The sequence below is a fragment of the Brassica napus genome, chromosome A3 (genome assembly GCF_020379485.1).
Source record: "Brassica napus cultivar Da-Ae chromosome A3, Da-Ae, whole genome shotgun sequence".
In the NCBI taxonomy this organism is placed as follows: domain Eukaryota; kingdom Viridiplantae; phylum Streptophyta; class Magnoliopsida; order Brassicales; family Brassicaceae; genus Brassica; species Brassica napus.
This window is the reverse complement of record NC_063436.1, coordinates 22,798,866-22,825,469: the sequence shown is the minus strand read 5'-3', so window position 1 is coordinate 22,825,469 and position 26,604 is coordinate 22,798,866. Positions and strand designations below refer to the sequence as shown.

General features: G+C 34.8%; 5 protein-coding genes and 1 long non-coding RNA gene across 7 annotated transcripts; 2 read left to right on the top strand and 4 right to left on the bottom strand.

Moving 5' to 3' along the window:
• Window positions 1–263: 263 nt before the first annotated feature.
• LOC106376980 (dof zinc finger protein DOF3.5-like) lies at window positions 264–4,875 on the bottom strand. Its single transcript, XM_048776771.1, has one exon. The coding sequence runs from the start codon at window positions 4,055–4,057 to the stop codon at window positions 3,335–3,337; it is 723 nt and encodes a 240-aa protein (XP_048632728.1). The 5' UTR covers window positions 4,058–4,875; the 3' UTR covers window positions 264–3,334.
• A 160-nt stretch (window positions 4,876–5,035) lies between these two features.
• On the bottom strand, window positions 5,036–9,613 carry LOC106440055 (lipase-like PAD4). The gene is made up of 2 exons (XM_013881638.3): window positions 8,987–9,613; window positions 5,036–6,496 (listed from the first exon to the last, which is right to left on the bottom strand). The coding sequence occupies exons 1-2, from the start codon at window positions 9,305–9,307 to the stop codon at window positions 5,168–5,170; spliced, it is 1,650 nt and encodes a 549-aa protein (XP_013737092.2). The 5' UTR covers window positions 9,308–9,613; the 3' UTR covers window positions 5,036–5,167.
• Window positions 9,614–10,607: 994 nt separating this feature from the next.
• On the top strand, window positions 10,608–17,508 carry LOC106376969 (syntaxin-122-like). The gene is made up of 2 exons (XM_013817116.3): window positions 10,608–12,471; window positions 16,961–17,508. Exons 1-2 carry the CDS (start codon window positions 11,916–11,918, stop codon window positions 17,407–17,409), a joined length of 1,005 nt encoding a protein of 334 aa, XP_013672570.1. The 5' UTR covers window positions 10,608–11,915; the 3' UTR covers window positions 17,410–17,508.
• LOC106438933 lies at window positions 13,218–14,962 on the top strand. Its single transcript, XR_002663605.2, has 5 exons — window positions 13,218–13,452; window positions 13,777–13,899; window positions 13,985–14,048; window positions 14,304–14,419; window positions 14,530–14,962. It is a non-coding gene; the product is annotated as an uncharacterized LOC106438933 (long non-coding RNA).
• A 357-nt stretch (window positions 17,509–17,865) lies between the features above and the next one.
• On the bottom strand, window positions 17,866–19,379 carry LOC106448527 (RNA-binding protein CP33, chloroplastic). 2 transcript variants are annotated; one of them, XM_048776770.1, is made up of 5 exons: window positions 18,870–19,342; window positions 18,697–18,798; window positions 18,316–18,624; window positions 18,072–18,221; window positions 17,866–18,030 (listed from the first exon to the last, which is right to left on the bottom strand). In XM_048776770.1, the coding sequence occupies exons 1-4, from the start codon at window positions 19,272–19,274 to the stop codon at window positions 18,096–18,098; spliced, it is 942 nt and encodes a 313-aa protein (XP_048632727.1). In that variant the 5' UTR covers window positions 19,275–19,342; the 3' UTR covers window positions 17,866–18,030; window positions 18,072–18,095. The 2 variants fall into 2 exon arrangements, with proteins under 2 accessions (XP_048632727.1, XP_013745853.1); XM_013890399.3 differs by having other exon boundaries at window positions 17,866–18,221; window positions 18,870–19,379.
• A 1,879-nt stretch (window positions 19,380–21,258) lies between these two features.
• On the bottom strand, window positions 21,259–25,583 carry LOC106361914 (B3 domain-containing protein REM7-like). Its single transcript, XM_048776766.1, has 7 exons — window positions 25,446–25,583; window positions 24,791–24,904; window positions 23,065–24,708; window positions 22,566–22,628; window positions 22,003–22,479; window positions 21,630–21,924; window positions 21,259–21,534 (listed from the first exon to the last, which is right to left on the bottom strand). Exons 3-7 carry the CDS (start codon window positions 23,200–23,202, stop codon window positions 21,503–21,505), a joined length of 1,005 nt encoding a protein of 334 aa, XP_048632723.1. The 5' UTR covers window positions 23,203–24,708; window positions 24,791–24,904; window positions 25,446–25,583; the 3' UTR covers window positions 21,259–21,502.
• Between the last annotated feature and the right edge of the window lie 1,021 nt (window positions 25,584–26,604).

Below are 26,604 nucleotides of genomic sequence, written 5' to 3'. Positions count from 1 at the left end.
ATTGATGTTTTTAACTTTACAGTTAATCATTTTTTGCTGATAAAATTATAGTGAAAATATAAAAAGATGTATCTTTTGAAATGTATTTTTTTTTTTAAATTACATCTTTATAAAATAAGAGAATATATATATATATATATATATATATTCTCTTATTTTATAAAGATGTAAATTTTTTATTATGAAGTGTATGCTCCAGCATTTGACTCCATAACATAAAAAGAGAATGCATTAAAATATGAGTTATTCTTGGGTTCATCCCCTAGGTGAACTTGTAAGTTCACCGACCAATTAAAAGTGGTTATTTTATGTTCAGTATCTTTTTAAAAAAGAAACAAAATATTATCAATTTATATCATGATTTTCAAAATTCAAAAAAGTAAAAATAAATAAAAAAGTAGTAAATGCAAAAAAATAATATTTTTAATGTCGTCAGTAAAACACTAAACCCTAAACTCTCCTAAACCATGAATCATAAACCTTAAACCCTTGGGTAAACCCTAAACCCAAGTTTAGAAAAGCCAAAGGTTTAGTGTTTACCGAAGGGTTTAGAGTTTATCCAAGGGTTTAGTGTTTAATATTTTGCTGACATCGTTAAAAACATATTTTTTTTTGCATCTAGTATTATTTTTATTTATTTTTACTTTTTAATTTATTTAAAATTATGATATAAATTGATAATATTTTGTTTTCTTTTTTAAAAGATATTGAATATAAAATAACGATTTTCTATTAGTTGGTGAATCTCCAGGTTCATCTAGGGGGTAAACCCAAAAATAACTTTTAAAATATTGAAGTTTAAACAAAATGACTTGACAAGATATTTGATTACATCGTTTTGTTTAATATTAATATAAATGTATAACTGTTTTCTATAGTAACAAAACTTAATCACTGTTTCCTTGGATCAAGTGGAGATATACGGGAACGTGCGTGACGCACGAAACTCGACATTAAACAACTTCCCACGTTAACTTATTTGCCTCTGAACACAAGTTGCAGAATTTCTTCTATTCTTTTTTTTTTTCCGTCCATTATAGATTTGATTAACGGGCCTAAAGAACCCCACAGTCCAACATACAAACGCCCATGAAAGACGGGCCAAAAAAATAAAATAAGATTTCGGAACCAAGGCCCAACAACGAAAACCCTAGGATACACGAGACTCCGCCGCCGCGCGGACAAACGCTGCGGCTCCGACGTCGCCCTCGCTTCGAACCAACACCGGATAACCAACCGTCGATTCACCCGGATCCACCGGAACTCACTGACTCCACACTATCACCACCGCAAACGTCTTCAACTCAAGTGAAACCAAAAGCAGAGAGCATCAATCGACTGTTCGAGATCTCATCCGTCGCCATTCATCACAATCACCGAGAGGAAGACTTCACGCGAACCATCACCGTTAACCATGGTCGAGCTTCGAACGTCCTCCGACGTCATCGCCACCAATCCAAACCAAACCAAAAGCGTAAAACTAAAAGGAAAGAACAGACTCACCCTAAAACGAAACTAGGGAACCAACAGACGGCGAGGCAAGGCATGGAACGCCTTCACCCCCCGTGATCTAGACCGACGACGACAGAGCTGACGAAGCCTCCACCTCTCGGGGACATGAACCGGCGTCGACGGAGCTAGGGGAGCCTCCGCCTCCCAGAGGCAAAACCAAATAGCCGAACAAGGAACTTCACCACGCCTTCCTCAACACGACCGCGCCTTTACGCCATAAACAGATCCGCCACAGGCGGCCTTGTTCCAGAACTCAGGCAAGGCGGAGGAGAGAGGGGACGAGAGCAAAGCGAAAATCGAAGGCTGTAACGGTGGCTTGAGGGGCTCCGGTGACTGCACGCACGCTCACGCGCCGGCCGGCCACCGGACCCGATTCTAAATCTATTTTCTCTCTCTTGAATTTCCTCTATTCTATTTCACCATTTTCTCTATATTTATTTTTTTTCTCTTTTAACAATCCAATTATAGTTATATATACCTTTTGCATAAAAAACAATCTTTTTTTTTTGTCGTCAACTATTACAGACTCATACTGACTCTCTAAACTAAACCGTGTGATCTACATCTATGTGAACGATAAAAGACGGTTGCTTTCTAACACTGCGTGCTAGTCTATTCGCCTTTGTATTTTGCGTCCTTGGTACATAGATGATCTATGATCTGGTGAAGCTCTCTTTTAGGGTTTTGACACCCTCCAAGTAATTTACAAAAGCTGGTCATTCATCTGGTTCCGAACCATCTTCACCAATTGAGAACAATCTGTTGCATAAAAAACAATCTAATTATATGTTTTAAGTTCACTACTATGAATATTTATGTATAGAAATTTTAGAAATATTACATAATTAAATTTACAAAAAAAATTATACTAAGAGACCGAAAACATCACCTTAAAGTGCTACTGATTATTTGTTATGGTGGCGAGATTATTTCTTTGTTCTTGATGAGAGAAATTGTTCTCTACCTCTTAGCCTCTTAACAGTTATGAATATAAATTGGACTATCAGGATTTGTTAGTCCTACGTACTCATATGAGTTTGCATGTTTAGAGCTGTAAATATTAAATTCCATATAGAATTGGATTGGATTCCACATGTAGACTATTACATGGTTAATAAGATTGTTTGACTAGTCAAGACTAACGAGTTGGATTCGTGTTTTTTCTTCATTATCTTTTTTTTTGTAACTTAATCATTATCAATGTAATGATATACATCTAAAAAATATGCAATCAGTTACATATTTTTTTCTATATGTATGTGAGGTAGACAATATAGAAAATTACTTTATTCATATTTTTCCAATCGATGGTACTTGCTTAAAACCGAACAATAATATTATCTTTGGCAATGAAAAATCAACTGATTAATTGTAGGAAGAAGTTAAAAGGAAAAGTAGCAACAAATATGCTCTTTCTCTGACACAACTTTTAGAGAAGATCTATACACGCACACAGAAAGGCCAGAGACATAACAACTCTCACACGTGTCCCCATGGTACACGTGCGTCTCACTTTCAGTGAATTGCAAGTTCAAGTAACAAGCAAATCTCAATCGAATCCAAAGACAAGGACCTCCACGTGGTATTCTTGGGCAAATCTTGAAAACGACTTATTATAGCATCATATTTAGGTCGAGAATCACTACCAAAATAATAAAATTGTAGCCTATGTATACATATTACCCCTTAAATTTGTACTTAAATAATCGACTCTCTTAATTTACATGAAATGAACCATAAGATCTTCATATAAATGTGTATATGTTATATATATATGATAGGTATAATACAAACTCTTTTTTTTTAATGCAAATATGGATCATTATCCATCGGTTGAGAAATCAAAAGGGCTCCAGCTTAACAAGAAGTTGGTAGAGTCATTGGATTCATCAGCAAAGTTAACCACCGGTTCATGAACAGTCTCAGCCGAAGTTACACCACCAACTTCTATATGGTTATTATGACCAATCAATAAAGCATCAGACCAAACACTATTAGTGTCAATAGAAAGAAGCTCTTCACCAGGAAACGGAGGCAACCCATTATAACCACATTCCTCAATAATGTGTTCCACCTGATGATCATAATGATGGTGGTGATGATCATCACCGATGTCGATACTCCAATTAGAGGGTTCCATCGAAGCGCCTGTGGCTAAATCGCATGTTTCTCGAAGTGTGGGTTCGTCAGGCTTTGGATTCAAGAAGTTGGCGTAAACAAGAGCAAGATCTATGTTTGGTGAGCCACCACCGGAGTTGCATGAACTAGCGGTTACGCCGGTTTTAGCGTTACTCGAGGAGGATTTGGTACGGCGGGATTTGCGGCAGCCACCACCTACAGGCACGTTGCGGAGGGAGCCGCCTTTGGTCCAATATCTACGGCAGCCTTTGCAGAAGTAGCGAGGTTGAGTGAGGCTGTAGTTGTTGTAATAACAGAACTTTGTGTTGGATGATCCACATCTTGGACAGCTTGGCGTTATCTCTGCGTTTGCGTTTGCATTTGGCCGCCATATAAACGATGACGTCAAGGCTTCTGTTCTCTCCATATCTCTCTCTCTTCTCTGCTCTCTCTCACAATAAGAATGTATTATATACGATCCATGAATGTGTGTGTGAGTTTGTGCATGTGGAGAGGGTGTTACACGTGTAGGCTGTAGAGTGGAGGAGGTACGTAGGGAGCAATTGCCTCGTAAGGGTGCACTCACTGTTGCTTCGTGGGGGAGACAGGTTTAAGGGTTTTGAATCTTTGATATGTTTAAATAATAAGATATGTGAATTAGAAAACGGTTATTTTAATATATAGTCTTGGAGATCGTTTCGAAGCGAAATAAGAAGCCTATGACCACTCGGGAGAGAAGGGTTATTTGGTGTACATTGAGCTATTTGTACGGCTTAGTTAATGGAGGTTGCACGATTGCTATATACAATTTATAGATATACGTCTATTTTCTCTAGAGACATATTATACAATATTCATTGTAAGAAAAAAATGTATTCACGTTATATTAAAACAAATAGTTGTAACAACAATGGTAGGAAATATAATTGTATCAATAATCAATAATAGTATGTAAAACATTCTTCTATTCACATTACAATCTTTAATTAACACATATAATAATTCGCCTTAGCGATGAAGTTTAATTTGGTCAAAGTTGTTAATGATCGGAAATTGCGTGCGAGTCAAATCACTTAGTATGAAAATGTTATGTAAGGTATATGAATAAAGGATGAAACAAGAAAACACAAAGTTTTGTAGAATCTCTATATATGTGTATACTTGACTTATTTATTTGATTATTTATACTGAAAAAAAGGTACTTGGAAAAGAAAATCTGAATGGGGAAAAGAGTTTCTTGGATCATGTGTTTTATGGCAATCTCCAAGAATCCTATGTGGGTCTTGACAATTTTCAATATACTTATTTATTTAAGTCCTGAAAATAGCTTACCTTATACTACATGTAGGAGATTAGGCAACCATCTTGGTTTTAGACTAATTAATAGCTTACATTAGAAACTCAATTGCATAAACTTATTGAACATAAATGATAAAGATTATTTCAGAATAGTAGAATACATCAGAAAGTATTACATAAACATGATGAACAACATTCGATAGAGATCGTTACAAAAATTAAGTTGCTATTAAGCCAGCTAAGTCTCCATTGCGTCACTCTCATCAGCAACCATTCCAATTCCATTATCCTTTTTGAACTCTGTCAGCTTCTTCTCCCACACACGGTAACTCGAGTTCTCCGCAAGAACATCAAGCGAAACGTCCTTCATCTTCACCAATGTATTAGCATATATCTCAAATCCAAAAATCTTTTCCCATAACAAAGCTCGACTCTGCTCATTGGTACCTTCGCTTCTCACATCATCCAACCACTCTTTTGCCTCCTCAACCTTAGCCCAAAAGCAAGTATCCTGAGTAGTGCTAGCATATCGAGTTCTCGCAGTCTTCACTCTATGACACTCTCCTCTTTCTTTCCACCACTTATCAAACAGTAAATACCTTTTGGGCCTATTCCCATTCTCCATGTAATGACCAGTACCAGTCCTTGAATATTTGTACTTGTAGAAGTACGCAATGTCCAGTGGTTCGGCTAAGAGCTGGTAAAACTGCGACGCAAATAGCCATTTCAATTCGAAATCAAAATCAGGAGGTAACTCATTCGTCTCCACCATGTCATACACACGGTCCCAAAACTTAGCTAGCTTTGCGCGGCTCATGTTCACCTTTAACTCTCTTGGATTTGAGTATAGTTTGAAGTTATCATAGTAACCGAGCTTCTTTGGGGACGCCTCGCAACTGTCTTTGTACCATTGAATCTCTAGTCTTGATGGCAAGACATCACCAAGCTCAATAGCTAACTCACTCGCTCTCTCAATCGGAGCACGGCTAATTCTTGTGGCTGTTTCTATGCATTCTTTAGCTGATACACCACTTGGGTGATCATCAGAGAATCCAAGAGATTCCACGGCTAATGCAACACCAGCGTCGTAGCTATTGTCTGAGATGTTCTCACTAAGAGAGCTTCTAGATATGAGAAACTGGCGAGAGAGTGTAGACACGTAGTGTTCGTACCTTTGACGTTCCTCAATGTTTGGAGTTCCTGTCGAGTTGAGTATATGAAACATCCTACGAACTGAAGCAGCATTGTCTAAGCATAGACCTCCATTGTCGGAACAGAAGAGATATGTTCCAAAGGGCCAGAGTTGTTCATCGTTTCTTCTGGGAACGAGGTCGTGGATGGAAACCACGTGGCAGAAGTTTTGGGCTACATGTGATCGGGAGATTGAGGAAGAGAGAGATTGGTTGCCGAGCAAAGGAGAGCCGAAGGTGATGCAGAGTAGAGGGTATGACGGCGACAAAGGTACTGAGAGGAGCCAAAGTGCGGTGAGTGCTGCAACTGTGCCGCCGGTTGAATATCCGGTTATTACCACCTGTTCTCTGTCTTCCTTTTCCAGTCCTCGTGTGATCTGTTACGTTCATAATTTAGTGAGTGTTACGTTACAATAAACTGGCTGATTAACGGGACATGAGTGTAATGGGATTATAATTTGTAACTTAGTTAGCCATGATATGACCTAACTAAAATAAATGAACAAATTTTTAAAGATATAAATGAACAATTTTCAGTACTAATGTAAACCTATTTAGAGGTAAACTGCCAATTAAGTAGTTTGACTAGTAGTGCAGAAAACTGATACAAACCGAATCAGGAAACGATATTTTGATAAGATAAATGAAGGAAAGAGATTTGGCTTGGTTTTTTCATATCTAAGCGAGAATCATATATAAACCCTTAAGTTTTATCATAAATCACTCCATTAACCGATATCATATAAAACTGAACCGAACGATTTTGAGCTTATGCAAGCAGCATCCGTATATGACCTAACAGGAAATTTTCCTAAAAGCAAAATCCAACCTGAATCGAATAGAAACAGACGCATGCACATTAATCAGTTTTACTAATTTCTAACTTATAAATGTATCAACAAAGTCCAAATATAAAAAAAAATATCAATAAAATCAACGGTCCGTTCTTGTTTTGTTACTCTCTCTGTTTTATATTGTAAACAGTATTGGTACTCTTCAATAGTAAATGATCTTTATTAGAAAAAAAAACCAGTAGAAGGTATTATTTTCATTCAATAGCGTAAAAAAAAGAAGCGAATATTCGCTGAAAAGAATGATGCTGACAAATCACAGGTGACACAATCACACAACCTTTAAAAGTTTTTGAGGTGCTTATTAGCATAAATCTCTTATTAATATTTTTTTTATTTTCTAATTTAAAAAAATTATGAGTCATTTCTCGTTGTAATAACATAATTAGAAAAACATTTAAAAAAAGTTATGGGCCGAAATCCCTCACTCGATTTTACAGCCTATCTCTATAATATTATTTGTGAAGTCAGGTGTCACGTTTACTTTAACTCTTACGGTGGTTAATTATTATGATATCCTTAATGAATTAAAAAAATACATTTAAATACTATTATTGCCTTTATAAAACTATTCAAATAAAAAGGAAATATTTATATAGTTAAAAAAAACGAAAATATAATTATATATAATATGATTTCAAAATAGTAAAATATCATTTAGAATATATTTTTAAATAATATAACTACGGTGGATCACCAGATTATTGAATCGACCATGGACGAATCGCGGATTAATAAATAAATTAATTTTGTTATATAATAATATGTTTACTATTGAAAATATAAGAAATATTTTATGTTTAAAAAAAAATTGGAAACCATTAATTTAACCTTAGTTTCTTTATTTTTAATTTCATTTCACTTACAAAATATCAAAAAAAATATTAAGACTATTAATATTTTGTAACAAGTTAAGAGTTATGACATAGAATAAAATATATCAAAACTTAAAATCTATAAGTATCCAAATGTCTAATATGAATAATAAAATTAAATCTAAATCCAAAGCCAAATTATCGATAACAAAAATACACTAATGCCAAATCACATCAACTAATTTTGTTAATAGATTCATAATCCACATGATCATATGATCTTTTTATTTTTGGAAAAAGAACAAAAATATTAAATTCTTAATTAGAATACAAAACAAATTCTAATAATGTAACTGAAAAATCCAAGAAAAAATAATTTGTAAAGTTTCGTATTGGTTCAACATGTAGCCGAGTTCTGAGGTTTAACGGTTTTTGTGGGTTTTAATGAATTTTTAAATAATGAATTTTTTTCTAAAACCCAAGCCGAATTACATACCGAATCACTGGATATATCGGTTTGACCGCGAATCCGGTTTAATAAACTAAATACACAAGTTTAAAATAATAATTAATTTGTTTGTACATTTTGAAATTGTAAACAAAAATAAAAATCATAAATAAAATTAACTATTACACTATGCATAATTTTAAATAATATAATAATATTATTTTACATTTAGTATTAGCTAAATTAATACTCATGAAAACTTAGGTGTGGATATCTTTATCAACAGAGGTGAAAATTTAGCCAATTCTTTTAGCAGATATCTCACAAAAAGTTATATCGTTTTTGGAAATTTAATAAGTTTTTATCAATAATAATACTCTAAAAACGGAGTATAAAATGAATAATTTAAGGAGTGTGGACAATTACCACCATTGAAATCTGAGGAAAGGCTCATTTAAGAAAAAACTCCTATAGAAATTTCTCTACCACTTGTTTTTGTTATAATATATTCGTAGTTTAACTATATAATAATTTATTGTTTTAAAGATTTATTAGTTTATTTGTTAGACCTGTATAAGATATAAACCAATCGATGAAGATGCTTTCATGTGCTAGATCTTTTTTGACAAGGCATGTAATAGATTATGAGTAGAACTTATTATATCTAGGAAAAATTCAGGAAGTCCATCAAATAAAATATTATTTAATGAATTATCTATTATTTATTGAAGAAAACAGAAACAGAAAACAAACCTGAGACTCAATAAAGAGAGCCGAGGAAACAAAAAGCTCAAGTATTGCACCGTTGACCATAGGCGGAGGCTCGTCAGATGTTGATGATGTTGAAAAGGCGGAGAAAAGCTCATTTCCGGCGACTTTCAGGTCCACGAGGTTCCCCGGTTGATTTATCTCCACCTCCGGTAAAGCAACGTACATGGTTCCGGCAATGCGCTGTATCTGAATACTCTTTGAGCTATCTGCGACGTTGCATAAACTCCATGAGTCGGACCATAAAGGAGTCGACATCATGAGCGAAGCTTGTAACTCGCTCGTCTCGAATTGGCACTCTTCCATGACTACTTGCGTGGTCTGTGTTGTTAAACTTGGCCTTTTTAACGAAAGAATGTCAAGGAAAATTTCTAAGAAACCTCCATATAGTTTCTTGGGTAATTACTTTTGTAGGTTCTTGATTCTTGCCTGCTTGATGAGTCGTCTCTCTTAAGTCTCCTTCAGTTTTTTCTGTGTTTTTTCCTAAATAATTGTACAAGGGTCCATCTCAAAGATCTCTGTGCCAGATAGGACAAGATAAAGGATGCAAATCAAAGCATTTGATTATCCCCAGTAACCTTAATGGTTTAGACTTAAATCATATGGAATACATCTTATGATATGCAATGAATTGTGGTACGAAGCTACTTATCCTTCATGGAAATTATAGATAAATTAGCCTACATATGTGTCTGAGAGACATTGAAGTTTATTTGCCAAAGTTGTCAAGGGAATGAAATAACAGCTTTTTAGCTTAAGCAGTTAAGTGATTTAGTGTGGCCTAAAGAGTATTACAAGTTAAGTACTCAGCATGACTCATTTACTTTTTGATTTAGCTATATAAAAGGAGTGGAGTAAACGGAATGAAAGGTCTATCTCATCTTTCTTATCACCACTGTTTTGGGCATCTTTGTGGGGAGTGGGGACAAGACAACCAGATTGTAATCTGGGGCAATTATAAAAGCAAAACAAAGCACTTAAACGTGTATTAAGAACTTTTGCATAAACAATGATAAAAGAGATCATGTGAATCTACAATACCATAAATATATTATATATATCCAATCTGAACAACAATTGTTCTAAAGTTACTATCTAAAGTAGTATTGTAATGATCAGATTTGATATTTAACCCCTCTTAGGAAGGAATATAATCATACCACAAATAATTAAGTCGGTTCTAACTAAATCATGATTAGAGAGACGTTTATACTTTCTTGGTGCTTTTGTCCTCACAAGTACTATTCTTTATCATCATAACTTTTGTAAAAAGCAATTTAAGAAAGGGAAAAAAAAACAGTGAAAGCTCCATCACTATCTTTTTATCACTGTTTGGATTGGATCAATGAAAGAATACAAATTACAAATGCAAATCATAGCATTTTAAAGAGGACGTATACATCTATGTTGAATACAAAGATGTTAGGACAAATCCTAAGTTTTTAGGGTACTAAAGATGTTAAAAGTCATTAAATCTGACATAAGTTATGGTCTCCCCTCAGCATATGTATACACATTTCTTACTTCCATGGTTAATCTGCTACATATCTAGTTATTACCATTTAAACCAATCTTTGTAATTTCGAACACTGTGTGGTTATAGGACGCATCCAATGAGTAGAAAAAAACATATAATTATGCAATAAAACAAACTGTTTAGGTTTTAATTAAAAGCTGAACACATAGATTTAATCTAACAAAACCCTTATTTAAATATCCTACACGGAGGACGTCGTCTCAGAGGCAGCTGCAGCGGCGGCGAAGGCGGCGTCTTTGTCGGAGTCATCGGGATCTTTGGCGGGATTGGATTTGTCGATTGAGGAGCGGAGTTTGTCGAGGAAAGGCTTGAAGGCGATCTCTATTGCTAACCATCCAAAAGCCAAAGCTGCAACCACGACAGTCGCATGTTTCGCTCCCGAAGCTTTTCCCATCGCTTGTTGTAGTCTCCTTTGCTTGTCGGTGGAGTGTTTCGATTCGACGGCTGAAGGTTAAGCGGTTGCTAAGGTGTTTAGGTTGATTCAAACGGGCCGGTTTGGGCTTATGATTGGACAATGTAAGTAGTTGCGACAAAATATTTTATGATTTATAGTTTCAATTTTTTCTTACTATATCATTTTATTAACATATCTTGTGATCTATATCATTTCTAATAATGTTTTGACTAATTTTTAAAAATGTTTGTTTTGATCAGTTTTTTCTTGTTGCTTCAATATTGGTCACTCCAAAATAAACGACAAAATGTAAAGAAGTATTAAGTGGTTGGACAAAACTATTATATCCCAACATAACAAAATCATATGTTAGAAACTATTAGCACTAAAGTATTTGATTTTTTTTTACTAGAGTATTTGAAATAGACAACCAACGACGAATTCAAACTTCCTTCTTTATAGTCTTCAGCAACTAAACACAATAAATCAATATTCTAAAAAAAATTTGGGATGTTAAGAATATTTTAAAATCTCTCTTTCCACAATATACATACATCATATTCATTGTTTTATTCGTTTTCTTATAAATTCTAACCTGGACTTTCTCTTCCATTATTCACTTGTCAAAACCGATTCAATACAAAAAAAATACATCAATAAATTGCAACAATAAAAAAATAAATGAAGTTGGTGAAATTTGACAAATTTAGCACCGAGCAATAAAGGGTACTCAACGTGGTTTGGTTAACCCAACATAATGGTTTAGCTGAAATAGATGTTTTGGTTTGATCTCCAAAAGAAAACGGACCAGTTCCAGTTTCAAACGCGCGTTATATAATTGGGGGACTTTTCAACTTAATTATAAATTTAACGTGCAACAAACACAATCTATCAGAAGATTTATTTATTTATTTCAAATTTCTTCAAAACCAAAATTTCTTGTATCGTCCGTTGAGGAGAAACTTCAAACCAACCAAACAGCCATGAACGATCTTCTCTCCCGCTCTTTCAAACGCTCCGTAGCCGACGACTCATCGCCGCCTCACTCGCACACTATCGAGATGCCAAAGGCTAAGTACTCAGGCGGGAACAATCTCGACAAGTTCTTCCTCGATGTAGAGGAAGTGAACAGTGATCTGAAAGAGCTCGATCGCCTCTGCCACAGCCTCCAAGTGAGCCACGACAAGAGCAAGACGCTCCATAACGCTAAGGCTGTCAAGGAGTTGAAGGACAAGATGGACTCTGATGTGTCTAAGGCGCTCAAGACGGCGAAGCGTGTGAAAGGAAACCTCCAGGCACTGGATCGTTCGAATGAAGTGAACCGGAGTTTACCGGAATGCGGACCGGGTTCATCTTCTGACCGGCAAAGGATGGCGGTGGTTAATGGTTTGAGGAAGAAGCTGAAAGATGCGATGGATCATTTTATGCGAGTGAGAGAGACTATCTCGACGGAGTACAGAGACACAATTCACCGGTTGTACTTCACCGTCACCGGAGAAAATCCCGACGAGGATACCGTCGATCACCTAATTTCTACAGGTGTTCAAATTTCTTTCTGTTAATATTTTAAGTTATTTCAAAATTCAAACAGCAAAAATATAGCAAAAGGTTGTTAATCAAGAAAATAGCAAATGGTTCGGTTTTGGTTCGGTCCGGATATCCACAATATTATAAGATAGAATATGTTAAGGTTATTGTGTTTTCTAGTTCTGTTCCAGTTCAGTCTGAATATCTTTATAAATAAAGGGGACTTGCCTCTCTCCACAGGCGGCCACGTCAGCAAGGAGGATTGGGCGTTTTCTGCCACCTGTCATCACCTAAAGTAAGTTTATGTTTTGATCGAGATCTGAAAATTTAGTTCGCTTCGTATGCTGGGTTTTGCTAAAACTTTGAATGTAATCTTAGTATGCTGGGCCCACTAAGTGATGCCTTTCTTTCTACATGGATCATTAATTGAATAGATTCAGAAGTCTGAAACCTACGATTCCTTTTCCACCTCCCGTCACGTAACCCTCTGCCGTTATGCCAAATAATCAACATACTAATCCCACTTTCTCCTCTTCATTGCATGTTTAATTTCTCGATCCTGAGCTTTTCCAGAGTAAATATATAGATACACCTTCTCATTGGCCTTTCAAATACCTCTAAACATTTTTCCGATCGATTTTTAATTTGCAAGCTTAGAAAAATTGAAGGCAGGCCGGTGCAAGTAGGTGGTACAGACGCGACTGCTCCAGTTTTTGGAGGCTATGAATGTCAAAAAGAGGCCAGTTGATTGGGGGGGGGGGGGGATTGATATGTTGCTGCTAGATTCCAAGGTATTCTGATTAAAGCTTTTTAAATCGGCGAATTTCATTATTTTATTATTTTATTTTGGGACTCTTTCATATTTGTAAGAAAAATTGGTTACTCTAACTTGAACTAATAGGCGACGACCGCAAGCTCTATGCGGCAGAGCAGTTGGTGCTCGACATCTGCAACCTCAAACTCAGGGAGAATGCTCTTCAAGAGTTATCTAAGGTTGTTCATTATCTCTATGCAATTAAACTTCACTTGCTTAGCATTTCTTATGAATTCTGATCGTCTTGGTTTTTGTGTTTGCAATCGATTTTTTTTACAAGGTCTTGGTTTGTTTTGCTCGGTTAATCTAGGACATGCTTTCAGATTTTTAGGATAATAGTTGAGACTCTAGACAATTAAAAAGTTAAATGGCTTTGATGTTTTGTAATAATATAATGTGTCGTGTGGTTTTGCTTTGCTTTCATATTTCAGAAGAGAGAGATCTTTCATGATTTAGCTCCACTGTTGTGGTAATCTGTTGGTGCTGTTCCTTCTCTTCTACAGATACACTTCGTCTATTAAATCTGAGTGGAACCTTCACATGCTGAAAACAGAATCGAACTATCACAATTACACTTTAGCGGCTGAGAGTGGGAAGAAGGCGATGCAAGAAGTTGTCTTGAACTGGTATAAACAAATCTCAAAAGTTTCATAACATATATCGTCCCAAAACCTGGGCTTTTTTCATCGTTTTCTTAACTTTTCGAGACAGATAATTTTATGTTAGGAAAGCTTATGTGATTGCACATCAATGGAGGAAAACTTAAGAATCCCTGGTGAGTAACTTATCACCTCAAAATCTTAAACAGAGGAGGCATGGATGCCAATGAGAACCTAAGCACTCAGTTCTGTATCATCCTCTCTTGATGTTTTTGATGTTGCTAACGCCAGCCTTCTTACTTCCATTGATATGAGTTAGCTAATTCCTTTGAATTTATAGATTTGGATTAAATATTATTCGTTGTTTTGCTGAAAATTTACCCTTTCTTCTGTCAAATTCATTGAAATTCAATAATGATGCATGTGCTAAGATCAACTCCATGATCATCCCATGCTGTGAAGAATGGATAGAGCCCAAGAGTGATCACAGTCACAAGGTCGTAGAGATCACAATCAGCGCATGGAAATATCTTCTTGATGAAAACTTGTAAGTTTCAAAATTTCAATCTGAATTAAACGAACCCGGAAAAACATATCAAACATTATAGCTGGTTTTTACATACTGGTGACGATAGGAATGTTCTTTGGTGCAAACAGGTGAATGAACCTTCGTGTTCAACGCCCATGAAAAGACCAAACGACATACCAAGCATTGAGTCCGTTGAGGAACTTAGAATTTCAGCATCTGAGACTTACTGAGAGCGTGTCAACTTTCAAGATGGGAAACTGTTGAAACAGGCCAGTGGTGATGCAAAGCAGCAGCAACAACACCTTATACGCGCTTCCTCTGTTTACGTAGCAGCTGTGTCGGACTCAAAATATACCCTCTCTCGGCTGTTAACTGAGACCAAAGGTTATTATTGTGTCATACTCTACAGAGAGAGTATTGTTGCATACATGTCGACATATTTTCTTCGTGGAGGTAGTTTGAGGATTTTACAAAGTCTTTATTTGGTTAGTTAAGATTTGTATTGTTTATTAGTTGGAACCAAAGAAATTATTATCTTATGAATCAGTATGTTAGTTGAAATTACAAGCAAATCTATTAAGCTTTATGGTTTCAGATAGGTCATGAGCTTGAGATTAGCGATTCCTAATGGTATAGTTCCAGGGAGATAATGCCGGTAAAAAATATTCTGGGATTAGTCGACCCTATGTGGACAGTGTGTTCGACAACTCGGTGATCACCCTTATAGCAATGTAAACGTCCCACAAGCACTAATCAATACCTTTCATTCAGTTACTTAAAACTTTGAGAGAGACTTGGGTTATACTAGATTTGAAAACTAAAAGACCCGCTACATCATCGGGATGAGACGCAGCAGCTCCCGTGGGATTTAGATATGAACAAAAAATAATGGCGGTAAGATGATGAGATAGAAAGAATAAGAGTTCATGGTGTTGTTTTAAATATAACTACTGATGTGAAACAATATTTGGCATGCGTGAAAAGAAAATACAAAGAGAGATACAACAAGGTCTAATAAGAAGTTTAATATCCAATGAAAGTCATTAAAATAAACTAAGATAAAGTGAAACTGTGAAAGATAAGAAATCTAATGTTGATGTCCATCAAAATTATATGTTCCATCTGCAAACAAAATGTTACTAACTATGTAAATTTATACGTCACACATGAATAGTCGTTAGAAGCAGTGGCGTGCCTAGGGTATAAAAAGGATTTGTTCCATGTAGGCATGGCAATTCAGAAAATGATTGACCAATTAAACGTTGAAATATAACATGTCTTCCTTAAAGCACATCATTCTCTTTTGTCTATCCCAGGAGCAGCTCAATCCATTCATCTTCAGTTTTCGTCATTTACTTTTAAAATAGTATTTCATGCTGTTTTTTAAAATATTTTTTAATATTCGCTTACTTCACAAAATATGTTTACTTCTAAAACAATTTTTGGCTTTCTTCTCTATCAATTTTTAATATACATTTACTTCACAAAATATGTTTACTTCTAAAACAATGAATTAATCTATTTATAGGGTAAAGACCAATTTATACTCTATTAAAGAGTAAAATATAGTATAATTTGAGTCTTTTTACTTCAAACTCAATTTAAGAATGAAAAATATAATAGAATTGGAAATACTTTAAAAAAAAATTCTAAACAACAAAAGAAACACGCAGAACAGTAATTTACATCGAAAGTACGATATAATATAACATATAATAACAATAATTTCCATTGTTTAATTATTTTGTAAGAATATAAATCAACAATAAACATGTTTTTACCAACAGCAGTGAAATATCTCTAACAAGATTACAATTCTAGAAAAAAGCAATTAGGAATCTAGGAAGCCAAAATATGAAAAAGATATATCATAATAAAATAAAAGTGATCATGATGTGAAAGTGAACTTATCATTAATCATGAAATAAACACATAAATACAAATATATCTGAATTGAGCGCCAAAAAAAAAAATAGAATGGGAAGTAACATGGCACTATACTAAACATAAATAAATAGGTCTAAAGTTCACAAAACTGTGTGTACTCCCCAAACCTGCCATTTCACGTTTGGCTCATGTTTTCATATTTGAGACTTTATTTTTAATTGTCGGGCTACTAATTTGACATCCAGACAATGAATTCGTCTAACGGCACATTGCATTACTCCTAACATTGTTGAACCCATAACACTAAATCTAAATTACATTGAACAATCACTATGGGAATGACATAATTGAAAAGAAATCGTGAAAACATATGTTGAACAATAAATTATTATAACTCTCACCAATATAAATATAAATTTCAACCTTTATATTTTACAAAACTAAACATAGAATAACAGTGAATAAAACATATGAACCCGGCGCGTAGCGCCGGAATACCACTAGTCCACAATATTTTAGAACTCATGTTATTGTGTTTTCTTTTCTGATCGAATAATTTTGGTTCAGTACGGTTAGGTGTTTTAAATTCGGTTAATTTGTCCATGCCTAATTGTGGGGTTTTGTAAACATGATATTAATGAGATATATAAATTAAAATGACATTTATTTCAGGAGAAAGCAAAACGTTTTTGCAGAAAGCTATACAAGAACAAGGTCGGGGTAGGATTTTGGACACCATAAACGAGATACAAGAGAGGCATGACGCAGTGAAAGACATTGAGAAGAGTTTGAACGAGCTGCATCAGGTGTTTCTTGACATGGCCGTCTTGGTTCAGAACCAGGGTGAACAGCTCGATACCATTGAAGACAGCCTCAAACGAACCAATACAATTATCCGTTCCGGTGCAGACCAGCTTGTTAAGGCGCGGTTCTATCAGAAGAACACGCGTAAGTGGACTTGCTACGCCGTTTTGATATTGATCATTATTGTGGTTTTAGTTGTGTTGTTTACGGTTAAACCTTGGGAAAATAACAATGGTGGTGGTGGAGGTTCGAACCGTCAAGCCACTCCGGTGCAAGCTCAACCACCTCCATCGCAAGCCCGACGTCTACTTCGTTAATTTTTGTTTTGTTTTTAGTTCGCTTGGTCTATGCATGGACCTCTTGCTTTGGAGATTGACTGTTTATCGTTTTAGTAATGTTTTTGATTGGTTCAAGTCCTTGTGTATATATATATCTCATGCGAGCAGTACATAAATTATTTACCTTCTATAAATAACTATAATGAAATTTATCGTGAAATGTATTTTGTTATGCGTGTTTCCATTAAAAAATCCCATTTTGAACCAATCATTTGGCTCTCTTATTCTTGATGGGTTTGCGTAAGATCAGACATAGCCATTAACTTCACAGGTCAGTTTGAGTCATTTCCACAAATACTTTGCGAGTCTTTCCTCTGATTAAGTTAAGTTCTAATCACATGAGAATTGGTCAAATAAAAACAGATGGGATGTTCCCTTGAACATAGTTCAGCCACTCTTATCGATTGTTCTTTTTAATAGTAATTAGTAAGAGTCTGGGATAAATATATCTTACATTACACCATTTAATGGAACAAGCATTTCTGAATAAGATTACAGCTAATCTCCTGTTCTTTATCTCATATATTATCTTCTTCTTTAGCCTCAGTAGAGTACAACAACATAGTCATAACTCATAAAAGTTTTCATTTTGCTAGCAGTCATAAAAGTTCTCATATATTATCTTCTTCTTTCGCCTCAGTAGAATCTACTGTGCTTCTGCTGCTTCATGTACTAATGTTCGAAAGCACCTCACTGCCCTCTAGACTGCCCTCTCCTCCTGCTACAGTAGGAGGAGGCACGGTAGCTCTCTCCGAAGCCAAGTTTAGCCTCAGCGCTCGTCCTTCAACTTCCTAAGAACCAAACCAAAAGTCCAAAACTAGTAAGTCTCAAACCCAACTTACCAAACCAACACAGATTCATCCTAGAAGAGGTAAAAGCCCTTACCACACCGTTCATAGCACTCAGAGCAGACTGAAGCTCTCCTTCCGACTCAAAAGAGACGAAACCAAACCCCCTAGACCTCCCACTGTTTCTTTCGTAGATAACTTTAGCACCAAGCACACCAGGCTGATCTCCAAACGCATCTTTAAGACCTTGCGACGTCAGATTCCAACCAAGGTTCCCTGCATAGATCTTGTGAGGACTGTCAACATAACTCTTGTTACTATCACGAATCTTAGTCCTCATCACTTCCCTCTCTCCGCCTCTAGGCACCTCCGGGAAGTTCACTTTCACCGTCCTACCACCGATTTGCTACATACAAACGCACGAGAGATGAGAAAGAAAACGTTATATGATCAAAAAGGGAAAAGATGGAAACTTTACAGAGCTGTTGAACATCTGAATCGCTTCTTTAGCTTCTTCGATGGTTCCCATGGTTACGAATCCAAACCCTCTGCTTCTGTCAGTGACTTTATCGTACACAATCTGCAACAAAGATCAAAACTTTATACACAGTCTGCGATAAAGTTCGAAACTTTGGAAACAATCTGACGAACCTGAACATCGACGACGTTTCCAGCTTCTCCGAAAAGCTGGGAGAGCTCAGAGGCAGTGATTGTGTAAGGCAAGTTCCCAACGTACAGCCTCCCTTCCTCAACGCTCGCTTGCGTCGTCTGTGTCTCATCTGCGTCTTCGTTTTCTTCGTTTTCTTCCTCGTCTTCTTCGGATGACGGCGGGATTTCGTCTTCGGCGGCGCAGAAGAGGCGGTGGCGACGGGTGTTTAGATGGAGGAAGAGAGGAGGAGTAGGGCATTTGGCGACGAGTTTGAAGGGTTTTGGTGTGATGCGATAGAAGAGTTTGAAATTCGAATGGAAGGAGAATAGTGGGTTAAAGGTAGTGGCGGAGGAAACGGTGGCTGCGGTGGAAACCGCCACGGCGGAGGAACAATAAGCTGAAGACATATTTCTAGAGGGGACTGTGAGACTATTGGGAGAGAAGGAGGGGATAAGAGATATATTTTCTTATTGACCAAAAGAAATAATATACTATAATTTTGAGAAATTATCTAGATGGTCATTTTAAAGTTAAAGGATGGAGTTTTGAGGATATAATTTTTTTTTTTAAAGATATTATTTTGATCAATTTCTTTTTTTTTATGAGTATTTTTATGATAAAAACTTAAAAATACTATTTGAGAGAATTGACTTTTAATTTTTTCTTCTCGTACCAAAAAAAAATTATATTTTCTTCTATACTAATTTTACTAAAATCTAAGCAAATTTAGGGGTTAGTATAAAGTATAAATACTAGGGGTGGACACTTCGGTTATTTTCTCGGTTCGGTTCGGGTTCGGTTTGGTTTGGTTAGTTCGGTTCTAGTATTTTTCTAGCTGAAATAAACCATAGTTAGTTCGGTTGATATTCGGTTTGGTTGGGTTTATTTTCTGGATCAGTTTAATTAGGTTCTTATTCGTTTAATTTTTTAAGAGAAATTATGTTTTAAAACATAAATTATGTAAACATAAACTATGTGAACTAAATTCAATATAAAACTGAAAAAAGAAACCTTTAAAAGTCACAAAAAATATATAAGAATTAAAACCAATGAAAGTTTACTAAGAAAAACCAACATCATTAGTGATGTCTCTTATATCATTATTTAAAAACATGCAATGAATTATCAATGTCTCTTATATCATTATTTAAATGCCTACAATGAATCATCTCCCATGTGACTATATGGAAAAGAACTTTTGTTTTTTAATAAAATTTTCATTAGATTTTAGGTTTAGATTTAACATCCACGTTTACATATATAAGAATATGAAAGTACATATTTTTCTATTTCTTTTAAATCAAATATTTTAATGATTACATATTCGGTTAGAAGAATAAATGTTAATGAATGAAAAATAGAAAAATATGTGATTTGGTATTAGAATTTTAGTATATTGATACTACTAATATTTTTAGTTTAAATAATTACAAAAACATATCGGTTTCTTGGTTCGGTTTAAACCGAACCGAACCATTCGGGTTGGAGAAATCTTCAACCGAATGATTTGAAATAGACTTCGGTTCGGTTTGAATCAGTTTCGGTTCGGTTGATTCGGTTTGAATCAGTTTCAGTTCGGTTTGGTTTTTTTGTCCACCTCTAATAAATACTATAAATGTTTTTTAACATTTGTGATTTATTTATTTTGTATGTTATGAATATCTAATTCTTTATTTTAAAAAATATTATATTTAGTTTTAACATATGAGCATTAGCAATATTTATGAATACTTGTAGATATTTCATCTGTTTTGTTTAATAAAAATAATCTAGAGAAAACTGCCACAAATTTGTTCTTACAAATATTTTTCACATGATACTTAAAATTAAAAAGTAAGGAAGTAGTGAAAGTGTATGTGTCGTAAATTTTAAAACTTAGTTAAAAATGGAAAGACAAAACTTAAGAAAAAAAATTATAGTTGTCTTAATTTTTTTTTTTTTTTTTATAAATAATAAGGTGAATAGAATTTAATAAAATCATATGTAAACAGCTTGACCTGTGTTAGGCCCTGTGAGAAGCCCAATAAGAGCATCTTACCAATATAATAGTATTTTTTTTTTCAATACTTAAGGACTCTTATCATAATTATAGGTCCAATGGTGTTATCCAATATGGAATCTTTAGTGTGTTTTTTTTTAATCTTAGAAATTTAAAATTTAAAACAAGAAATTAAAAATTTACATTTATTAGAAAAGAAAATGTAAACATACAAATATTTTGAATCAAATCAAATAAGTGTTGTATATAATTTCTCATTTTGTAAATTAAGTATGTTTCTTACTTGTACAACTTTTGTTATCTTCTTAGCTTGATTTTGTTATGTTCTTACTTGTACAAGTTATCTTCTTACTTGTATAACATAAAAGAGAAGAGAATGAAGAGAAGCAAGATTGTAGTTAGCTAAACAGATTTAAACTTACAAGAGTAGAGTACAAAGATTTAAACTTATAAGTACTTGAGTCTAAACTGAAATGAGTAGAGAGTAGAGAAATACAAGAACTTGAGTCTAAACTGAAATGATCATACAAGTACATTGTAGCAAGGAAAACAAGAGGATAGAAGCTCTTAACAAGTCCGAGATACATAGCTAAAGAGACGCAAGCTAAAGAGACGCAAGACTACTTGACCATTCTTCTAATTCACCCGTGAGCTTGAAGCAATATCACCTACAGAACAAAACCAAACAAGCAAGTTAAACTAGAAGCAAAGAAAGAACAAGCAAGTTAAAGACGTCTCAAGCAAGGCAATGGAGAAGACTCACCACGCTTTATGCTCAAGTGTTTGCTCAGTAGTTCAGAACACTCTTTACTTTCCAGGCATACACACAACAAGGGAGTAGTTTTCCCATCTCCAACCAGATTGAAGACAAATAAGTCTCCTATGTCGCATCTGTTATCACGACAGAACTTTCCCCAGCCCCTTGTGATGTAATACATGCCGTCTGATTCGCTAAATCGCAAACTCGCAGTCCATGAGTTTCCCTCTTTGTTCACTAGTATCATCTCTTGGCATTGTTTGTTCAAAGCAGTAGAACTAGTAGCTCGCTTAGGAAGATACTGCAAACACAGAATATGGTTTTTAGGAATCAAAATTGACTAACTAAATCTGGTTTATACGTATGAAAAATGACTCACAAGTTTGTCTGCTTTTAGATTTGAAGCAGTGACCTCAGCCAAAAAACAGAAGTCATATGAGAAAGAAGACATTGCCACTGTTCCTCCTGAAATAAAAGAAGCAATTTCCACGTCAAAACATCTCACAACAGGTAGGACCAAAACAATGAACTTTGATTGAAACTTACTAATCTCATTGTCATCAGCATCACCGGAGTCGGCTTCTTCCTTGATGATGTGAGGATGTGTATACTGAATCTCACAACAGCTAGGACCAAAAGGAGTCACATGAAACACCATGTCTCCTTCGTGTTTGAAGATGACAAGGTCACCGATTTGAAGGTCGTGTGCTGTGGTGAAATCTTTCCAACCTCCGGTGAGTATCCTGCCTTCTAGTATCACTTCCCAAGTTTGATCTGAAGCGTCCGATCTTAGTTTCCATGTTTTCTGGTTCGTCTTCCCTTCTATGTGCTTTGAGAAGAAGGCAAGTGGTATTGTCTGCAAGAAAATGCGAAGTTAATCAAACAAGAAATACATTTAATCAAGAAACGAATGTAAACAAATAGAGAGAGTGAGGTTCTTACGACACCACTGTGGAAACCAGGAAGCAGAGGCTTAAAGAAATGAGGTTCATGTGGAATCGCCATCTGCAAACAAGAAACGAATGTAAACAATATCAACAATGAGTTTCCAAGCAGACGAAAACCCCATTTTCATTTTGAACCCAAAATCTATTTGATCCCCACAATCGAAACCATAAATCGATTGTGAACTCACACCAAAACCTCTCTAATCCAGTCGTGTTTCTTATTAAAAAAAATTAATTTTGATATCACGAACCAAAACCATAAATCGATTGTGAACTCACACCAGAACCTCTCTAATCCAGTCGATAACAACAAAGAACCGATGTGAAAATGCAAAAAAATCAAACCAATACGAAAACCCTAAATCGAAAAAATCCCCAATCCGATTTCAAACCCTAGATTTTATAAAACACCTCAATCGAACCCTAAAACGAGATGAAATCAACATGCATAAACGCGAGAATGAAAAAGAAAATAGATTAAGATCGAATTTTACCTTCACGGATCGAGATCGCAATTGGCCTCTCTGTCGTCTCCCTATCGCCTCGCCTTCTGCTCTGCTTTTTTTTTTCGGGTTTCTGAAAAAATGAGAACGGTTCGCGTGTTTTCGAACTCGCCTTACCAGAGTCAACATAAAAAACGGACCAATCAATATGTGCCAGCAAGATAAGGACTTCGATTTTTAATCCTTAATTAAGGATCATCCTTAACTTTCCTCTCCTCTTTTAATATTTCTTTAATCAAAAAGCATTAAGGATTTATGTTAAGGATTGCTTGATTATTACCGTTGCACATGCTTAAGAAGTTGAACAAAAGGAGTTAACAGCTTGAGCCAAAATTGTGGAGGCTTCTCCAATCACGATGAAGCTCATCAGGTGCTTCAACTATATTTGGGATGATGTGCTTCAACTTCTCCAATCACAATGGAGCATCATGTATTTGGAAACATAATCATATATATTGCGTCTTATATTTATTTGTTTAGTTTTATTCAAGTCGTTTCATTCTTGAAACAAGGTACTCTTTTTCGCCTAGAAAGCCAAAAGATGTTCATTAATCCTTTCAGCAAGAGCTTGCACTTGACGTAGGATTAGTATCTTTCATGCAGGTTGTTTCATCAGAAACCTCATGTAATATACCACGGTATACCAGGATACACTTTTTCAGGTGTGATATGAAATAGTGTCTCTTGTTTCATAAAAAAATGAAATAGTTTCTCCATTTTCTCGTGTTTCTAAGTTGTATGATCATCATGATGAACAATTTGCTTCCATGTACTTTATTCTATTTAATTTAATAAAAACCCTAAAGTAGTCATAAGTCATAACTACCAAAAAAGTGTTCGTGTTGTTAGTTCTAAAAATCGATCAAGATTTTTTTTTTTTTTTGGTGCAAATGTGAAAATTGATCAAGATTATCGCTAATATCTGGCATCAAAACGAGATTGATACGGGCTTGCTTCCAGTATCAGATGGTTTGATTCATGTTCTTGCTCGTTTTTGTAACTTTGTTTTTGCTCTATGTTGCTCCATAAATTTCGTCCTTAGAATTAAAGTTTAGCTTTACAGATGGTTTGAAATAATAAAGAAATATCTGTAATCATAAACGTTGTGTGGGATATTTACTAATATGCATATATATACATAATATAATTATTAAGAATGGTTGAATCTAGTAAACGAGATTGACGTGTGTTGAATGTTAATTAGTATGGGTCTCGGCTGGGTGCTTTGTAACGTAATACTCCCGATTTTATTTGTAGAAAAAGTATTATAATAAAAAAAAACCAAATAACGAAACTATGCATTAGTTTCTACCTATGTCACGTGCTAAAAAGTTGTTATGTGTAATCGTCCTACGAATATAGAGTTCGATTTTCCTCTACGTTCAAAGATAAGTGTTTTAGTTGATTTTTCCTTTGGGTTTCCATTTCTAAAAACAATTCTATGAAAAATAGGAATCATGTTACACAAAATGTAATAGGTCTAGAAAGATGTAAGTAGCAAGCACACAACAAAATCAAAAGTTGCAATCATGGAAATGATCAACCATTAAACTGAGAGTCTATGTGACCTTACTCACATAAGAAGCGAGTGTGGTTGTTGACGAGAGTGAGTGGCTCTCTAACGATCCTCGAAACCTGAATAACAAATACATTTTGAGACGTTACACAAGACCATACATCTTCCATATTGCTTTAGAGAGAAAATAAATAGTCTCACCATTTCATTCTCTTCAGCAGGAGTAAGGGTTCCATTGATTCTCCTCAGGAACACTCTAACAGAAAGTCTGTCCCCAGCAGCTAGCCTCTGTGTAACCCAAGGACAAGAAACCATCTGTACAAATCAAATCAAGCCACAATGAGTTACATGAATCCTTGAAAACTCACAGTCGCACACACAAACAAGAATCTGAATCAATATCTTATATATACAATCTCAGAGTCTAGCTAAGTTCTTCTACTACAGATCGAGCACAAAAAAAAAAGAGAATCCACAATTTCGTTTACGATCCAATCCGCAGATACTAACTACTAAAACACCGTCGCTCACAAACAACGACGTTAACTACTGCGATGATACCATAGATAACGATTTCGAAAACGGCGAGCGACGACACAGACACAGGCGAGACTGTTACGATTTCGAAACCACCGTCGCTCACAAGCACCGATGTTAACTACATCTACACCGTTGATAACGATTTCGAAAAACTGCGAGCGACGACACAGAGACGGCGAAACTATTCCGATTTCGAAACCACCGTCTCGCCTCCGACACTGTCGCTCGCGGCGGCGACACTACGTACTCCTCACGATTCCGAAAACGGCCACACTAAATCAAGAGAAATCGACAGTATCAGAAATAGAATACTTACTCCCGTCTCAAGCAGAAACATCTCCTCCAACATGCGATTCACCTCAGCCATGATTCCGTCGTTCGCAACGTTCGCCATCTTTCTTCTCTCTAGAGCGAGCGATGATGATGAATGAAGAATGAGTATGCAACAATTAGTAACTTTTTAGAAAACTTTGTTTTTTCTCTTCTTCTTTTCGTCACCCACGCTGCACGGATGATGTTTTTTTTTTTTTTTATAACGTCTTTCTTATTGATCACCCGCGCTGCACGGATGATGTTTATATTAATAAACTGTGTATTGTTTGTAACAATAACTTTTATTTTTATCAAAATTTCTTTAAACTATAATGTGCCATTTTTCTTACATATGGTTATTTTATAAAATTACCCCCTTAAGTTTATCACCATTTAATTATTTGCTTATTTGCATTTACAAATTCATACACTGTATTTATAAATGTAAATGTATATTTTTATGCATATAAACTTATATGATACCATTGTAAATATTTTTAAATATTATTTACTTATATTTTTGTTTGAGTGACATAAGATATTATTTTTGTATAGTATTTAGTTTGCTTTGTAAATAGTAAAACTCTTGATAAATTTGTGATTTTATATAACTATTATGTACACATGTGTACCTGAGCTATAGAAAACAGTAATATGACTACACATATTGAAATAATTCCACATCAATAACGAATAATATATATATATATATATATAAATTTGTACAAATGTATATATATTTTGTGAAAATTATTTATAAATGTGTCTTACCAAATACAAAATCTAGACAAAAATAATCAAGTCAAAATTCTCGGATAGTTACATAACTAAAATTTTAAATAAATTTATTAATTAGTGAAAAACGATTAATCAAATTTATATATTATTAAGCTTATTCGTGTTTAAGAAAGATAAAACATACCTTTTCTGTTTCACAAATACAGTCGTTTTAAACTTTTCGCACATATTAAAAATAATTGAAATATATTTATGTTTTTTTATTAGTTACATATATCTAACCAATATAATTAGAGATAAATAACAATATTTAGAAAATCAATATATTTTGTAAATAATATTAAACATAAAGTAAGTATAAAATGTATTGAAATTTTCTCATGACATTATTTGTGAGACAAAAGGAATATAAGTTGAGCAATTGA

Bases quoted from the DNA above. Each gene is read 5' to 3' on its own strand.
- LOC106361914 (XM_048776766.1), bottom strand. From the start codon at position 23,202: ATGTTGACTCTGGTAAGGCGAGTTCGAAAACACGCGAACCGTTCTCAT. The intron at 22,480-22,565 runs GTAAGAACCTCA...ATTTTCTTGCAG, and splicing joins CTGGTTTCCACAGTGGTGTC to ACAATACCACTTGCCTTCTT. The intron at 21,925-22,002 runs GTGAGTCATTTT...CTGTGTTTGCAG, and splicing joins ATCTAAAAGCAGACAAACTT to TATCTTCCTAAGCGAGCTAC.
- LOC106440055 (XM_013881638.3), bottom strand. From the start codon at position 9,307: ATGGAAGAGTGCCAATTCGAGACGAGCGAGTTACAAGCTTCGCTCATG. The intron at 6,497-8,986 runs GTTTGTTTTCTG...TGAACGTAACAG, and splicing joins CTCTCTTTATTGAGTCTCAG to ATCACACGAGGACTGGAAAA.
- LOC106376969 (XM_013817116.3), top strand. From the start codon at position 11,916: ATGAACGATCTTCTCTCCCGCTCTTTCAAACGCTCCGTAGCCGACGAC. The intron at 12,472-16,960 runs GTGTTCAAATTT...CATTTATTTCAG, and splicing joins CGATCACCTAATTTCTACAG to GAGAAAGCAAAACGTTTTTG.
- LOC106448527 (XM_013890399.3), bottom strand. From the start codon at position 19,274: ATGTCTTCAGCTTATTGTTCCTCCGCCGTGGCGGTTTCCACCGCAGCC. The intron at 18,625-18,696 runs GTAAAGTTTCCA...GTTTGTATGTAG, and splicing joins TTCAGATGTTCAACAGCTCT to CAAATCGGTGGTAGGACGGT. The intron at 18,222-18,315 runs GTAAGGGCTTTT...TTTGGTTCTTAG, and splicing joins TGAGTGCTATGAACGGTGTG to GAAGTTGAAGGACGAGCGCT.
- LOC106376980 (XM_048776771.1), bottom strand. From the start codon at position 4,057: ATGGAGAGAACAGAAGCCTTGACGTCATCGTTTATATGGCGGCCAAAT.